At 46.1% G+C, this 17,518-nt stretch overlaps 1 protein-coding gene across 4 annotated transcripts in view; it reads left to right on the top strand.

The window, feature by feature from the left end:
• The window catches only part of LRRC34 (leucine rich repeat containing 34), a 39,980-nt gene that overhangs the window by 287 nt on the left and 22,175 nt on the right, over positions 1–17,518 (top strand). For 2 of the 4 annotated variants that reach the window (XM_033959689.1, XM_033959686.1), the window contains exons 2-5: positions 3,749–3,860; positions 9,527–9,648; positions 11,406–11,470; positions 16,686–16,769. In XM_033959689.1, the coding sequence (XP_033815580.1) occupies positions 3,751–3,860; positions 9,527–9,648; positions 11,406–11,470; positions 16,686–16,769 (381 nt within the window). In that variant the 5' untranslated portion in view covers positions 3,749–3,750. Of the gene's footprint in view, positions 1–45; positions 124–145; positions 162–3,748; positions 3,861–9,526; positions 9,649–11,405; positions 11,471–16,685; positions 16,770–17,518 lie in introns of those variants that run through there. The other 2 variants (XM_033959687.1, XM_033959688.1) reach the window with 2 other exon arrangements.

Raw genomic sequence — 17,518 nt, 5'->3', positions numbered from 1 at the left:
AGTTACCTACTAAGCATTCCTGTTGCGCCACTAGACGTACGCAGCGCTGCACAGCACATCAAACCACAGCAGAGGCAGTTCCTGCTCAAAAGACGAACCGGTGCATCAATACACGGTGCTCAGGTGGGGGGAATGATAAGACAGATATTGGTGCTTAGCAGGTGGGTTGGAGTTTGGAACTGAAAGCAGCTTCCAAGAACTGGGCTTTGAGTCTGGATTTGAAGACTGCCAGAGACAGAGCTTGACCTACAAGTCAGGCAGTTTGTTCCAAGCATAGGGTGCAGCAGAGGAGGAAGGGACGGTTTTTCCCGCGGGAAGGGGTAAAACGCGGACCTCACGGACCTGACGGACCTCGCAGTTCTAAACCCGTACCGCCTTAAAAATCTGAGGTCTGTGTCCGTGGCGTTTGTAATTGCTGTTGCTGACAGACCTGGATGAGATTTTTGCACTGACGGATCCGTCTCAGCATAGGGAGGGAAAAGTGTTAGGATCCGTCAGCGCTAAAAATCTCTTCCAGGTCTGTCAGAGCCAGAGACTAGTGCTGGAGCGGCAGAGCAGAAGCCAAGAGAGCGGGGACATAGGTTTTGGACGTGCGTTATGGAAAAGAAGTCTCCAAACTCCAGCACTAGTCTCTGGCTCTGACAGACCTGGAAGAGATTTTTAGCGCTGACGGATCCTAACACTTTTCCCTCCCTATGCTGAGACGGATCCGTCAGTGCAAAAATCTCATCAAGGTCTGTCAGCAACAGCAATTACAAACGCCACGGGCACGGACCTCAGATTTTTAAGGCGGTACGGGTTTAGATCTGCGAGGTCCGTCAGGTCCGCGTTTTACCCCCCTCCCTTTTCCCGCTGCCAGCGCCAGACTGGACACTCCCAGGTAAGTCCTAGGAGTTGGGGCAGGAGCGTGCGGAATAACCACCGCCATAGGTGAGGGAGAAAGGTACACATGCTACCTATCTCCTGTGGTGGTTCTGAAGTTAACCCACTTTCTAGATTGGATAGAAATAGAGAAACTTAGGGCACTTACCGACCTAGGGCTTGTGCTAGATATCGTAGTGCCCGTGGCAGAAATTTGGAAGAGGGATCCAAAGCCCAGCAACTGCCTTTGGGTAAGGGGCCCAAGACAATTGCACTCCTTTCCCCAACTCTGGTGGTGCTGAAAGGCCCGTGTTGGAGCTGATGCTAAAACCAATGCCAGCAATTAAAAAGGGTTCATAGACAACGGTGCGAAAGACAAAAGCGCGTGCCGACAATTGAGCGCAGCGCGCGCCGCTGTGCCGCTCTAAATTACAGTTTTTAGGTGCTCTGATGGGGGGTTTTGTTGGGGAGCCGCCCCAGTTTACTTAATAGACATCGTGCCGGCGTTATGGGGGGTTTGGGGGGTTGTAACCCTCCACATTTTACTGTAAACTGAACTTTTTCCCTAAAAACAGGGAAAAAGTGAAGTTTTCAGTAAAATGTGGGGGGTTACAACCCCCCACGCCCCCCACAACGCGGCGTGATCTCTATTAAGTAAAGTGGGGGATTCACCCCCCCACGCCCCCCCTGTCAGAGCACTAAAAACAGTAATTTAGAGCGGCGCAGAGGCGCGCACTGCGCTCAATTGTCTGGGCGCGCCTTTGTCCCGGCGCGCTTTTGACCTGACACCGTTAAAAAGCACTAATGTGTGGGCGAATGCACAGACAGCTTAAGAATGAGAAGCAAACGTGCGCTAAACCAAGGAAGATGACTTGAAAGCAAATGTTGCTTGTTTTTTGTGCTTAAATATCAGGTTTCAAGGTTCAAGGTTTATTAACATTTGATTTATCGCTAAATCTGTTTACAAAGCGATTTACAAAATAAAACATAAAATATAAAGATACAAAATTAAAACTCAATAACATAAGTTTAAGACAAGACAAACTTGAGATGGAGGGAAAGATAGGGAAAAGATTACATCTGTCTTAGTTAGGAAAACAAGTAGGGAAAAAAACATAAGGGAAAGGGTTAGATTCAAAGTTAAAATGCTAAGAAAAGATTAAATAATATTAAGTGTTAAAAGCGTCTTTAAAAAAGTGTGTTTTCAAAGATTTTTTATAAGAATGTAAGTCTCTTTCAATTGTAATATAGTGCAAACAATTTTTGAAAGGCTCATATTTGAGGGCCTGAGATAGTCACGTGGGATCTCTCAGAGAGAGAGAGAAAAAGATAATGGTTACTGCAGATGGGCAGACTGGATGGGCCATTTGGCCTTTATCTGCCGTCATGTTTCTATATTTAAAAGCACAGAACAGCGGCGATTTGTGCTTACACTTCCGGGTTTGCCTGGGCATACACACGTGATCACGCTTGCCGCAAACCATTTATACGCATGTGCCAGGCATGGTCCTCCCCTTGCTTTTGATTGCTTAGTGCCAATTAACTGCACATGTCATTTGCATAAGATTGTTTTAGCATTCTTTTCTACACTATGGCCTTTGTGTTATGTTCTTCTGTGCCCCGCTTTGATTAGCTTCTATTGTATAGAACTTTTAGTGTAAATCTGCACCGTTTTAGGAGCCCTTCTCTGATGTACAGTGCACAACCTCTTTCCACCTGGATGAAACGTTAGGACATTTAACACATGCGACCCATTCAGAGGTCAGACTCATCTCATGGATTTGTGTACTGCAGGAAAGTGTAGGGAGGAATGAGGGTGAACAAATTGGATTGGGGAACGCAAGCAAAGAATCCAGCAAAACTGCAGTGATATATCGAATCGAAGAACAAAAGAAAAAAAAAACCACAGGAATGGTGTACAAGACGCCAAGTCTTTAATGAACAAACATAAATATAATCATAGACGTAGTCATAAAACAGTTTGTATCCCACAAGGGTTGGGTCCCGGTTTATCAACCCTTGTGGATACAAACTGTTTTATGATTACGTCCATGATTATATTTGGTTCATAGACAGTAACGCAGAAGACAAAGGCGCGCGCCGACAACTGAGCGCAAGACGGAGGTGCGCGCCGAAGAAAAAGACTGGTTTTAGGGGCTGCGACGGGGGTTTTTGTTGGGGAGCCCCCCCACTTTACTTAATACATATCGCGGTGGCGTTGTGGGGGGTTGTAACCCCCCACATTTTAGTGAAAACGTAACTTTTTCCCTAAAAACAGGGAAAAAGTTAAGTTTTCAGTAAAATGTGGGGGGTTACAACCCCCCAAACCCTCCACAACGCGGCGCGATCTGTATTAAGTAAAGTGGGGGGGGGGTTCCCCCCACACCCCCCGTCGTAGCCCCTTTGGTGCGCGCCTCCGCGCTGCGCTCAGTTGTCTGCTCGCGCCTTTGTCCCGGCGCGCTTTTGACCTGACACCTTATATTTATGTTTGTTCATTAAAGACTTTGGAGGACCACCAGGCCAGTCGGGTTTTCAGGATAGCCCTACTGAATATGTATGGAGCAGGTTTGCATGCCTGGCACCTCCATCATATGCAGATCTCTCCCATGCATATTCATTAAGGCTATCCTGAAAACCCAACTGGCCTGATGGTCCTCCAGGACAGGGTTGGGAACCACTGGTGTACACCATCCCTTCAGTTTTTTCTTTTGTTCTTCAAATTGGATTGGGGGGCATAAGGAAAGAAGCGAGAGTAAGTAGGGTAAGAGGATTAATCTAATATAACAATGACAGGTAAAAAAAAATGAATGTTGTATCTCATTAAATGTTACAGATCATTAGAGATTTTTTTTCAAGTGCAGTATATTTTGCTTTTCTTGGCAAACAGCCATGTCAGCAGATCTCAGACAAAATTATCTGGAGCTGTGTGTGGCGTTATCGCAGCCAGTGAATCCTTTCATTGAAGAGATGCTTCTACAAGCATGTCAAAAGCAAGATCAGTAAGTAGATGTTAACAACTAATATGTGCCATGAAAAGATATGCTGTATGGGGGTTGCTCTTCATAGGGATTCTCCATGCATGACTGGCAGGGGGAGGGCACCTTGAATATCTCCTCAGGGAAAAGAGAAACGCCTGGGAAAGGCCAGCAAAGTAAGCGTTACATCCAGAGGCCTAGCGAGGGCGAGAGACGCCTAGGGTGGAGGCACCCCCTTCCCCGCCCTCTTCTTTGCCCCCCACCTCCACATGCTCCTTCCCTGCCCCTTCCTCCCATGCGCGTGCCGCTTCCCTTCTCTGTAACGTTCCTGGCGCCGGCAGCAACCCCCCAAACTGCTGTTGTGCCAGCGTTGGCACTTCCTCTGCCGGCACCTCCTAGGCGCAGGTCTAGGAACGTTACAGAGGTATGGGGGAAGGGAAGTGGCATGCATGTGCGGCAGTGGGGGGGGGGTCGAGGAAGGAGCAGGGGGGAAGAGAGGAGGATGGGTGCCAGTGCCCTCATTAAGATGGCGCCCAAGGCGGACTGCCCCCCCTGCCCCCCCTTACTATGTCACTGGTCGCATCTGCGCATGTTTGGAGGTCCTCCGGATGCGGTCCCGAGTTCAGGGCCTTCTAAAACCTGGACGAACTGCTGGGTTTTGGAAATCTGTCTGGACACCTGGACAGTCCTCTAAAAAAGAGGAAATGTCCTGGTTTCCCCAGATATCTGGTAACCCTATTCTTGTTCTGTACTCAACTCATATATTCTATGAAACACAGTACAGTCAAACCTCGGTTTGCGAGTACCGTATTTTCACGCATATAACGCGCGCGTTATACGCGTTTTTACCTACCGCGCATACCCCTCGCGCGTTATACGCGTGAGCGCGGTATACAAAAATTTTTTTACATAGTTCCCACCCCGCCCGACGCCCGATTCACCACCCCCAGCAGGACCGCTCGCACCCCCACCCCGAACGACCACTCGCACGCGCTCCCACCCGCACCCGCATCCACGATCGGAGCAAGAGGGAGCCCAAGCCCTCTTGCCCGGCCGACTCCCCAACTCCCCGACAATATCGGGCCAGGAGGGAGCCCAAACCCTCCTGCCCTCGACGCAAACCCCCCTCCCTCCAACGACCGCCCCCCCCCAAGAACCTCCGACCGCCCCCCCAGCCGACCCGCGACCCCCCTGGCCGACCCCCACGACACCCCCCACCCCCCTTCCCCGTACCTTTGGTAGTTGGCCGGACAGACGGGAGCCAAACCCGCCTGTCCGGCAGGCAGCCAACGACGGAATGAGGCCGGATTGGCCCATCCGTCCCAAAGCTCCGCCTACTGGTGGGGCCTAAGGCGCGTGGGCCAATCAGAATAGGCCCTGGAGCCTTAGGTCCCACCTGGGGGCGTGGCCTGAGGCACATGGGACTGTGAACGGAGAGTCGGGACAGCGCACGGAGAGTCGGGGCAGTGCACGGAAAGTCAGGGAGGGTGAACGGAGAGTCGGGACAGCGCACGGAGAGGCGGGGCAGTGCACGGAAAGTCAGGGAGGGTGAACGGATAGTCGGGACAGCGCACGGAGAGTCGGGGAGGGCGAAAGGAGAGTCGGGGTGGCCAGAGGAGAGTCGGGGCGGGCAAAAGGACAGTCGGGCTGCATGCGCGGTATACCCGTGAGCGCGGTATACAAAAGTTTTTGTACATAAAATCGTGGTTTCTGCGCGCTATACCCGTGTGCGCGTTTTACACGGGTGCGCGTTATCTGCGTGAAAATACAGTAATCCGGTTTGCGAGTGTTGTGCAAGACGAGCAAAACATTCTCGCAAAACTTGTCTCGCAAACCGAGTGTTGACTCGATTTGCGAGCACCCCCCTCCCCAAGAACCGGCATCGCTCTCCCCCGCTCGCAAAGGCCCCCCCTACTCGAACCGGCACCTCCCCCCCCCCCCCCCCCCGTGTGAACCGGCACCCCCTGCCCGAACAACTTGAATGAGAATCTCGGTGAGAGGGAGAATTAGAAGGCCTTGAGCATGCGCAGATGCATGCTCAAGCCCCGGCAGAGGCAGGAAGTTCTTCAAGCGGCACTGGCACGTCCTGTGGGCTGCGTGCCGGTGCCAGACAGGGGGTAAGTTTCAAGTTGTTCGGGCGGGGGGTGCTGGTTCGCGCGGGGGAGAGCAGCACCGCTGGCCTCGGGGGAAACTCGCTTTGATAAACGAGTATTTTGGTTTATGAGTACAGTGGTGCCTCACACAACGAACTTAATTCGTTCCAGGAGCAAGTTTGTTATGCGAAAAGTTCGTTGTGTGAAACGCGTTTTCCCATAAGAATACATGTAAAACAAAATAATTCGTTCTGCAGCCCTGTTTTCCCATAAGAATACATGTAAAACAAAATAATTCGTTCTGCAGCACTACCCGCCCGATCGCAGCGTTCCGCCATTTCCCTCCCTCCACCTCACCTTATATGCAGAGTTTGCCAGCTTTCTTTTTCACCCAGCCGCACGCTTTCAAAAAGCTGTGCACGCGCAGCTGCTGGAGTTGATCAATGTTCTCCTCTCCTGCAACTTCCGGTTTCCGGTTGCGTCAGAGGAGAAGATTGAACAACAGAGCATGCGCGCATGTGCTGCTCTTTGAAAGTGTGTGGCTGGCCGAAAAAGAAAGCCGGAAAACTCGGCATCTAAGGTAAGGTGGAGGGAGATGATGGAACACTGCATTCAGACAGGAGGGTGCTGCTGTTCCCGGCTCACATTAGGAAGCGGCGAGAGTAGTTCCGCCCCCCCCCCCGGGCCCCTCGGGCGACTTCGTTGTGTGAAACGAAGTTCGTTATAGGGAGCAAGACAAAAAGTTCGTTATGCGCAGCGTTCGCTGTGCGAGGCGTCCGTTATGCGAGGCACCACTGTATGCTTCTGGAACGAATTATGCTCGTAAACCAAGATTCCAGTGTACATGCATGCATTGCAACTGTGCTTTTGCTCTTCCCAAACAAGAGGGAGAACATTACAATTGGTACAAAATACCGCAGCTAGGTTAGTAATGGGAGTTGATAGGATGGCACATATTACACCAATTCTGAAGCAATTACATTGGTTACCAGTTGTATTCTGGGTGCAACGTAAAGTTTCTGTGGTCCATCAGACTATTTACCATCGAACAGCATGGTACTTTCGACATGTTGTGGCACTCCATAAGCATAATAGATCTTTACGATCCGAAAATCCAAATCTATTAATTCCAATAGCGCAGGGAAATTTGCAGAAACTAGAGCGTTGACTTTCTGTATTGCTGGTGTTAAAATGCGAAATGCTCTGGTGGGCCAATTGCGACTGAGTGTAAACTGGTTTCGATTCAAGAAACAGTTAAAAACTCAACTGCTATACTGCATTTTTGTGATTTATTAGTCGGCATTTGAAGAAAAGAATCTGCTTAATCATGTTTGCTATTGTACTCTTGCGATTTAGTAGTTGAAATTTGAAGAGAAGGATTGTTTAATTATGTAGATTTTATGATATGGTTTGTTTTTATCTTATGTATGTTTTAATTGATATAAACCGTTTAGTTTTTTTTTGTAAACGGTATTAAAAAAAGTTTTAAATAAATAAATAAATAATGCCCCTAGGAATGCTTATGCGGAGATCATTTTAACATAGGTACACTCTTTTCGTGCATTTATTTTTTACATGCATACGAATTGTAAAACAAGCTTTAGATGCTGAAAAAGCTTTAAAAAATTGTGCCAGTATGGGACTCCTCAGAACTCGGGGGGAGGAGTTGAATGGGTGACTCAGAAATAGAGGGTTTGTTAGTACAGTGGTACCTTGGATTACGAGCATAATCCGTTCCAGGAGCATGCTCGTAATCCAAAATGCTCGTTTATCAAAGCGAGTTTCCCCATAGGAAATAATGGAAACTCGCTTTGATGCGTTCCCCCCCCGAGAACCGGCATTGCTCCCCTCGAAGGCCCCCCCCCTGCGATCAGGCCCCCCCCCTGCGATCCGGCACCCCCCCTGCCTCAAACCGGCACCCCCACGCCACGATCCGACCCTCCCCCGATACGATTGGTCCCCCCCGCCACGATCCGACCCCCCCCCCCGACACTATTGGGCACCCCCCCGACACGATCCGACATCCTCCCCAACACAATTGGGCACCCCCCCGCCGCTTCTTACCCTCATCTGGGCACTCTTGAAGATCGGCCTACTCGTCTGCTGGGCCTTGAGCATCTGAGCATGCTCAAGGCCTGCGAGTTCACGTTCACGTTCAGAACGTGAACTCGCAGGCCTTGAGCATGCTCAGATGCTCAAGGCCCAGCAGACGAGTAGGCCGATCTTCAAGAGTGCCCAGATGAGGGTAAGAAGCAGCGGGGGGGGGGGGGGGCCCAATCGTGTCGGGGGGGGGTCGGATCGTGGCCGGGGGGGGTGCCCAAACATGGTGGGGGGGGGTGCCGGATTGCGGGGGAGGGGGGTGCTCATAAATCGAGCCATGATCGGTTTCCGAGGCACCGATTTTGCAAATGTTTTGCTCGTCTTGCAAAACACTCGCAAACCGGTGCACTCGTAAACCGAGGTACCACTGTATTTGCAGAGAAAAAAATATAGCCTGCAGCATTAGGTGTCACTAGGCATCCTAACTTCAGGTACACCATATGTATGCCAGTGTTTTTTTTTCCTAAATACAGGCAATCCCTGGGTTAAGAATGAGTTACGTTTTTAAAGCTGTTCTTAAGTCGGATTTGTATGTAACTCAGAACTTGTAGATTTTAAGATTCTTGCTGCTTAACTCTGCTTCCAGCTGACAAAAGGGCCAACTGTCCCTAGTTCCAGTGTTCCCTCTAAGGTACAACATGCAAAACCACACACTATTCTTAATGTGGCCATGCATCGTTCCTGAATCTGCTACAGGAGAAGTGTAGGAGTCTAGGCCACTGCAAATACTGCTCAGTGAAATCAAATGAAGCCACGACCACGCTCTTAAGTAGCAACATTCCAAAGCTGAGATTGTGATGTCATAATGCCTCATTCCACCAGTGCCTAAGAGCCAACTTCATCAGTGATATCACAATTGCTTGATTATTCCTATATAGGCAGTCCCCGGATTAAGAACAAGTTATGTTTTTAAAGCTGTTCTTAAGTCGGATTTGTATTTAACTCAGAACTTGTAGATTTTAAGATTCTTGCTGCTTAACTCTGCTTCCAGCTGACAAAAGGGCCAACTGTCCCTACCAGTGTTCCCTCTAAGGTACAACATGCAAAACCACACACTATTCTTAAGGTGGCCATGCATCATTCCTGAATCTGCTGCAGGAGAAAATACTGCTCAGTGAAATCAAATGAAGCCACAACCATGTTCTTAAGTATGAGTCGTACTTAAGTTGGGCGTCTCTAACTTGGGGACTGCCTGTGCCTTAGATGCCTAACAGCGCCTAATTAAAACAAAAGGCACCTAATTTGATCAGACGCCCCATGATCCGCCAATAATCACCCCCACTTTTAGGTAGGCACTTTGGACTAGGCCACTGCTGTTTATAGAACCATGTTTTTTGAGTTAGGTGCCTAACTTTCAATTAAGTCCAATTAATGGCAATTATAAGGTAAGTGCCAATATTGTTACCAATTAAGCCTATTACCCAATTAAGTTAGGCGCCTACATTGGCTAGGCACGCTGATGTAGGCATTTTATAGGTGTGTTCTTAATTTCAACAGGTTGTCACATGAAATCAAAATAAACATTGCTGGAAACAACCGTTTGGTGCCAGTCCAGAGGATTACAGATGAAGATGCTCTGGTTCTTAGCTTTGTGTTACGTAGTAACATGTCTATCATAGGTATGTCGTCTGATACCAAGGAAGGAGTGGCCTAGTGGTTAGAACTATAGCCTCAGTACCCTGAGTTTGTGGGATCAAACCCTGCGCAGCTCCTTGTGATCCTGGGCAAGTCACTCAATCACTCCATTGCTCCAGGTACATTAGATAGATTGTGAGCCTGCCGCGACAGACAGGGAAAAATGCTTGAGTTCCTGAATATAAACTGCTTAGACAACCTCCATTGATGGGCGGTATTCAAATAAATAAATAAATACTCATTCATAATGGAATGGAAATAAGGACATGGAAAAAACATAAATACATTAGGATTAGAGATGAATATATGAATTTGCTGACATCTTATATATATTATGGGATAATATACATCTTATATATAATATACATATTATATACATATAATATACATATATACATATAATATACATATACATATAATATAATATACATATACATATAATATACATATACAATATAATATACATATACATATAATATACATATAATATACATATATAGATAATATACATCTTATATATATTATGGGATAATATACATTTATTACTGGCAGTGCATTTGAAGCCACAAAGAGTTATTTAAAGTATTAAGTTAAGATTTTTGCGGTTAATCGGGTCTCAGCATGCCTGGGTAGGTAGAACCGACGTTTCAGCCATCATAATGTGGCTGAAACGTTGGTTCTACCCACCCAGACATGGCAAGACCCGGACAACTGCAACAATCATGACATCAGCCGCAGAAACCTAAGAGAATGTTGGTTCTAAGGATATGCCTTTTGCTGTTTTCTTTGCTTATTATTTTTAATGATAAGCTTAAAAATATTGAGTATGGCTGTTATATCTGAACTAGAGCTTTCAAAACTGGTAAATTCCTAGTGGGGCATAAAAAGCTGGGATGAGTTTTCGATGGTTAAGCCGCTAAAATACTTGCATGCTAAACTGGCTGGAACCGGTTTCACAAGCATGTTAAAGGCGGATTTTAATTTTGAGAATCTGCCCCTAGGTTCTTACCTCGATAATCTTCTTTCTAGTAGACATATTCTCCATTCCTGTAGCTTGCCCTGTCTGTGGATAATTCACTTGCTTCCTACCTCAATGAGACCTGATATCTGAACATTTTGGGTCTTTGGTCAAGCTTCAACAAGAATAGTGACATTGGCTACTGGGTTGAAGTATCTAGGGAATTTCTATACATTGCCCCCACACTCTTAGTGCGGGTTGTGCTCAAGTTGGTAATTTGTTAGATTTTCACCTTGTTACGTATTGCAAATGTTTGAATCTGGGTATTTGTTATATATTTGCTGATATGTTTCATGTTTTGAACACAACAGACATGTTTCTCAGGGAGACTCCCAGTACCCTTCCCTCTTCTGTTCCTTTACAGGGCTGACTGTCTGCTTTGGTATGCACTGATGAGTTGAAGGACATCGCAGAGGTAAGAGAGGAGGAGCAAAATAGTATGCAAATGAAGCTTCCTACAAGAGTTCTTGCAGGAATGGATTGACTACCCGAAAGTTCAGAAATGGAGTGTATGTCTACTAGAAAGAAGATTATTGAGGTAAGAACCTAATCTTTCCTATCAGTGGTTTTAAGGCATTAAGACACTGCTATGGGTTTCCTGTAGTCACAGATATTAGAACAGAACTTTGGAATGAAGTAGTTCATTTTAACCATCTCTTTTCACAAAAATCTATAATTTATGTGTAGTCACATTATGTTTATATTACAATCTGTGTCCTTCAGGTCTGGATCTTAGGTATAACAGATTAACTGATAAAGGAGCAGAGTATATTGGAAGATTACTTCAGGTATGTTTCTTTTGAATATTAAAGTCAGTTGTGTAGATATAACAGCAGTGAAAATAAGGGTTTTAAACTTATCCCCTGATATTCAGCTGGTGGTGGGCAGCACTGTTAATGTCTACCAGTGGGCCATTCAATGCTGGACCATATCCGGTCATCGGCACTGAATATCCATTTTGTTATAAGCTGGTTAGTGCATGCTCAGTTAACTCAAGGGCAAATTCTATAAGAAGCGCCCAAAAGTTAGGCGCCTAATTAGGCACTGCTCAGCACGATTCAAGTAAAATCGGGTGCTGTTTAGTGAATCGCGCTGAGTGGAGCCTATTTTAGAGGCGCCCAGTAAATAGGCCAGCTCTAGGCACAACTAAAAGTTAGGTGCCCATGCGAGCGCTTAAGCACGCTTAAGAGCAGCGATTCTGTAAGAAGGCGCCTAACACATAGCCAGGCCCACGCCTACCATGCATCACGCCTATTTTTTTTGAAGACCGCCTAAATTTTTAGAGGCGCCTTGTTACAAAATCGCACTTTCTTGATAGGCACCTATGTTTCAATCAGTACTGATTAAAAAGCTTAATTGAGCTTGTTCAATTTAGATAGGCGCCTATCTAGGTGGGCGCCTCCGAAATAGGTGCCTAACTTTAGGCGCTGGTTACAGAATTTGGGCCTCAGTATTATTCAGAGCTAACTGGCCATTTGTTAGTGCATAAAAATAGACAGCTATTTATGCAGTCCCATTTATGCTCCAACACTGACCGGTTAGCTCTGAATATTGGGAGCTAACAGGACTCTGCCCTCAAAATGTCCCTAACACTTGCACTTTGACACTGACCAGTCATTTTCAGCGAAGATAACTGTCTAAGTGCCTCTGAAAATGACTAGACAGCCGCCGATCAGCAAGTTAGCTGGTCGGCAGCCATTCTTGGTTGATTAACTCATTTTGAATATTGGCCAGATATTGTTCATTCTTTCCTGTAAGCTGAGCAGGAGTCATCCAACTACAGTCCTGCCAGTAGGTGGTGCTGTTTCACAATTATATTTACTATCAATTTCTGCAGGACACAAGGGAACCTGCCTGTCTTTAATGAATGAAAACGCAATATTGAAGTCCCCCCCACCCCACTGGCAACAGTGCAGTTGGAGGACTCCCACTCAGCTTAGAGGGAACAGTGGTTCAGTTAAGTATGTTATGAAATATAAGAAAAGCCATGTTGAGTCAGATCAGTGTCTAACATGTCCAGCATTCTGTCTGACAGTGGCCAGCCTGGGTCAAAAATATCCAGCAGCGGAATGAGGTGGGCCATTGATGCCATGCTCCGACCAATATTTTGTCCACCACGGCATCAGCTCCCAGGGAGCTTTGAGGTAGAGCTGGGGATTGGTTTAACCTTCTCTTCTGTATAGTGTGACCATATGGCTCCAGAAAAAAGGGGACGGATTGAGACATCCGGGTTTTACTTCCATTGAAAGCAATGGAAGTAAGGAGAACAGATTGAGACATCTTGGTTGCTTTCAATGGAAGTAAAACCCGGATGTCTCAATCCGTCCCCTTTTTTCTGGAGCCATATGGTCACACTACTTCTGTAGCAAGTACATATCACTTTTAACTGCATACTGTGCCTACATTCACCGCAATAATTAGAGAAAAGTAGGTAAAAATGTACTCATCTTCTCCTTTCATGTGAAACATTGGTCCCGATGCTGACGGCATTTCTCAGAAGCTGCCTCAGTAAGCCAACGAGTTACACCCATTAAATAGTCATTCTTGCTGAAGCATTTCTATGAGCACGTGAATACTTAACATATAGCATGGTGAAATACAATCTGTGACATTCTGATTTGTCTGCGGGATTGCAAAAATATTTTGTTATTTTGGACTATAATAATTTTTTTATAGGCTTTTCTTCCAGGAACTTGTCCAAACTCTTGAATCCCACTATTTTAGTTGCCATGACCACATCCTACGACAACAGATTTTACAGCTTAATTATGTGTTGTCTGAAAAAAAATATGTATTTATTGTTAAAACTTGTGGAGGAGCATAATCAAAAAATATGTCTAAGTCTATTTTGGGCCTAAGTGGCTAGTCCATTCTTGAAAAATACGTCCAAAATATTTTTTTTCCCGAGAATCATCTACTTATACGTCCAGCTGTTTTATTGTTGACTGCTATGTCGTCTATCTTTATACCCCATTCTCATCCAAAAATTAGTCCAAGTCAAAAATGCCTAGAATAAGACCTTTTGGACGTGGGAGGGACCAGCAAAATGATGGACTGGCCACCCAGACATGTGGGACACTTTACAGGGCACTGCTGCAAACTTCACAAAAAGGATGCCATATCTCACCACAACTCCCTTATAGGTAATGGTGAACCCCCCCCAAAACACCCCCCCAAACCTACTATACTTACCTGTCTACCACCCCAGTAGCCCTTATGGCTGCAGGTGCCACCTATTTGGTAGTCCAATAGGGTTTGGGGGATTTTGGTGTGTTCACATGTTTCACTATGAATGCAGTGGTTAGAGTAGCTTATAGGCCTGGGTCCTCCTCTCTATGGTTCACTAGCCCACACCCCAGACTACTTAAGCCACCTCTGTGCAGCTCTACTAGGCTTTCCTATGCCAGGTGCTGATGTTCTGCAAACAGGTATGTACATTTTTATTCTGATTTTTATGACAGTGTGTGTGTGTGTGGGGTGGGGGGGGGGGTCATTGATCACTGGGAGAGTGTGTGGAGGTCTGTACTTTGTGTCTGAAGTGGTTATCTGGTCACTTTGGATACCTTCTGGGCATTTAGACCTGTTTTTAGATCGCCTAAGTCGCTACGTATAAGTTCCATCTAGGCAGTTTTGTTAAACCTTTGTTATACTTGTGGTATGACTAAGTCTTGGTCAGCCCACATCCCGCCTACCTCCTGTCCTAACCACTTCTTCAAAAACGCCCCTTTTCACTCTGGGCGTACAGCAGCACTGAAAAGGCCTAAGTTGTTTTTAGATACATCTAAAACCTGTTTTGATTATCGGCACTTGGATGACCTGTCTTTTTGATCGTCCAAGTACCGATTTAGGCGGGTTTTTAGACGTATTGATTTTGTGAATATGAGCCCCATAGTTTGTTTAAAGCCTAAGTGGATAGCAAAAATGTACATACAAATGAAATACAGCGGAACCTTGGTTTACGAGCATAATTCGTTCCAGAAACATGCTCGTAAACCAAGTTACTTGTATATCAAAGCGAGTTTTCCAATAGGAATGAATGGAAAGTCGCTTTGATTTGTTCTACCTCCTCCTCCCCCCCCCCCCGAGGCTACCGGCGCTGCTCCATTACCCCCTCCCCCCCGATCTAACCGGCATCACACCCCCTGAACCGGTATTGCAACCCCCCCCCCCGCAAACTCCCCCCCTGCGAGCACCGCATCGCACCCCCGTGCTGGAAGCGGCATCCGCCCGCCCTCCCTCCCTCCCAAACATGCTCCATACCCCATCTGCTGCTTGTGCGAGTGAAAGAAAGCTCCTGCCTCTTACCTGGGCTGGGCCTTGAGCATCTGCGCATGCTCAAGGCCTTCTGGCTCTCATTCTCTTGGAGAGAACGAGATCTCGGAGAGAACGAGAGCCAGAAGGCCTTGAGCATGCGCAGATGCTCAAGGCCCAGCCCAGGCAAGAGGCAGGAGCTTTCTTTCACTCGCACAAGCAGCAGATGGGGTAAGGAGCATGTTTGGGAGGGGAGGGCGGGCGGATGCCGCTTTCAGCACGGGGGTGCGATGCCGGTTAGAGTGGGGGGAGGTGCTCGTGTATTGGAACATGCTCGGTTTGCGAGACAAAAATTTGCTAAGTGTTTTTTGCTCGTCTTGCAAAACATTCGCAAACCGGGTTACTCGCAAACCGAGGTACATAAGAAAATCACACATAAAAACACTCTTTCCGGTACACTGCCAAATATCCCTCCAGTTTTATCAAGCTGTTCTACTGAGTAGCTCATTCTAAACCTATGGCGGCTCGGCATGTAGCTCATATGGCTTGATAAAAGAGGGGAGGGGAATAATTTGTCAAGGTAATAATGACTGACAAGCAAATGAATCACAATGCTATCCATGAATCCAGGTGGACAGTAGTATACCCTTACCATTATACTCCTCCCTATCGCACATAGAATTTTTATCCATAAGGGTTTCATATAAAATTTACAAATTGCTGTTCCTGCCAAACTTTTATCTCATTTGACTCTGTGCCACTTCTCCACCAATCTGATTTACACTGTTATTTCTATACAATTTGTACCCCAAGATCATGTGGCCTGTTTGTTGTCTATTTGTTGTCTTCTTTCCATTAAGTCTGTGAGACGCTTATTATGTCTATCTCTTCATTTATTGTCATACCTTCTAAGTCTCCCATCTTAAGTTTTTTAGAGATCTGGCATTTACATACAGGCAATTTAAAGAATAGGGTTTATTTGTATTTCTATTTACAATCTATGTAGCAGTTGATAAGAGTAATTTGGAATAATTTATCTTTGTCAGTTCTTTACATATTCCTGTGGTACTTCAGCTTTTATTAAAACCTTTTCTATTGGGATAGTTTAACTTTGCAATTTTGCTAGTATCTTTTGAAGACGTCTTAGTCTGAACCACTTGCGATTTTTGGCTTATATGATGTCCTATAGGCTGTCAGCCGGCACCGACGACTCTCTTCCTCTCCTCCACCAGCAAAGGGACAGGTTCAGAGTCCGGCCGGAGGGCCTCTATGTGCATGACATCATTGCATTGACGTCCGCGCACTTCCAGGTGCCTTCCGGCCACAGCACTGGTTTTACCCTGGTTAAGGTGGAGCCCATCCTTAAGTCTAGAAGACTTGTATAGAAAGCTGAAACTTTATTCTTATTTAAAAGGTGGTACAGATTTAAAATCAGATGTGAAAAGAAATTAGTTAGCCTTACAGCTGTATTTTTCAAGCTAGAAACCCAAGTTCAACTTTAGAGAATGGTTTTGAAATCCCAGCACTAATAGGGTAACAAAGGAAGAGAACAATGTAGAAGATATACTTCCTTTACTCATTCATCTAATCTAATCTTCCATTTGTGTGTCGCTCATAGCTATTCAGGCTCTAAACGACTTATAGAGAGGGGTTAAAAAAGGAGGGAGGGCCTTAATTGAGAGGGTTTGTGTGCCTTATTTAAAGTGTTTCTCCATATTAGTATTCTTGATGATTTTTTTCTTTATATTACAGGAAGCTCCAGCTCTACGTTACCTAAATTTGATGTGTAATGATATTGGTGGAAAGGGTGCAAAATTTCTAGCTAGTGCATTGCATGTAAGTATGCATTAACGTACATTAAAACAGAGAAAGGAGCTAGTCCAGTGGTTCCCAACCCTGTCCTGGAGGACCACCAGGCCAATCGGGTTTTCAAGCTAGCCCTAATAAATATGCATGAGAGAGATTTGCATAAAATGAAAGTGACAGGCATGCAAATCTGCTCCATGCATATTCATTAGGGCTATCCTGAAAACTTGATTGGCCTGGTGGTCCACCAGGACAGGGTTGGGAACCACTGAGCTAGTCCACTGGCAGTGTTGCACACTGTCATGTGGGGAAACCTAGCTTTTGTTCCAAGTTTAGACTTTCTGCATCTGGGCCATAGCCTTTAGAAGAAACCCGATGTACAGCTATACGATGGGAGGGCTAGTAATGGGTGAAAGTAGCCTAGAGAAGGACTTAGGGGTACTGGTGGACAAAACAATGAAGCCGTCGGCACAGTGTGCTGCGGCCTCTAAGAAGGCAAACAGAATGCTAGGTATTATCAAGAAAGGTATTACAACCAGAACAAAGGATATTATCCTGCCGTTGTATCGGGCATCTGGAGTACTGTGTCCAATATCGGTCTCCATACCTTAAAAAGGATATGGCGATACTCAAGAGGGTTCAGAGGAGAGTGATACGACTGATAAAGGGTATGGAAAATCTTTCTATATGCGGAAAGATTAGAGAAACTGGGCCTCTTTTCCCTGGAGAAGCGGAAGCTTAGAGGGGACATGATAGACACTTACAAGATCAGGAAAGGC

This window comes from Geotrypetes seraphini, chromosome 9 (assembly GCF_902459505.1).
Source record: "Geotrypetes seraphini chromosome 9, aGeoSer1.1, whole genome shotgun sequence".
In the NCBI taxonomy this organism is placed as follows: Eukaryota; Metazoa; Chordata; class Amphibia; order Gymnophiona; family Dermophiidae; genus Geotrypetes; species Geotrypetes seraphini.
Note: the sequence above shows the minus strand (reverse complement) of the source record. Positions and strands in the feature narration are given on the sequence as shown.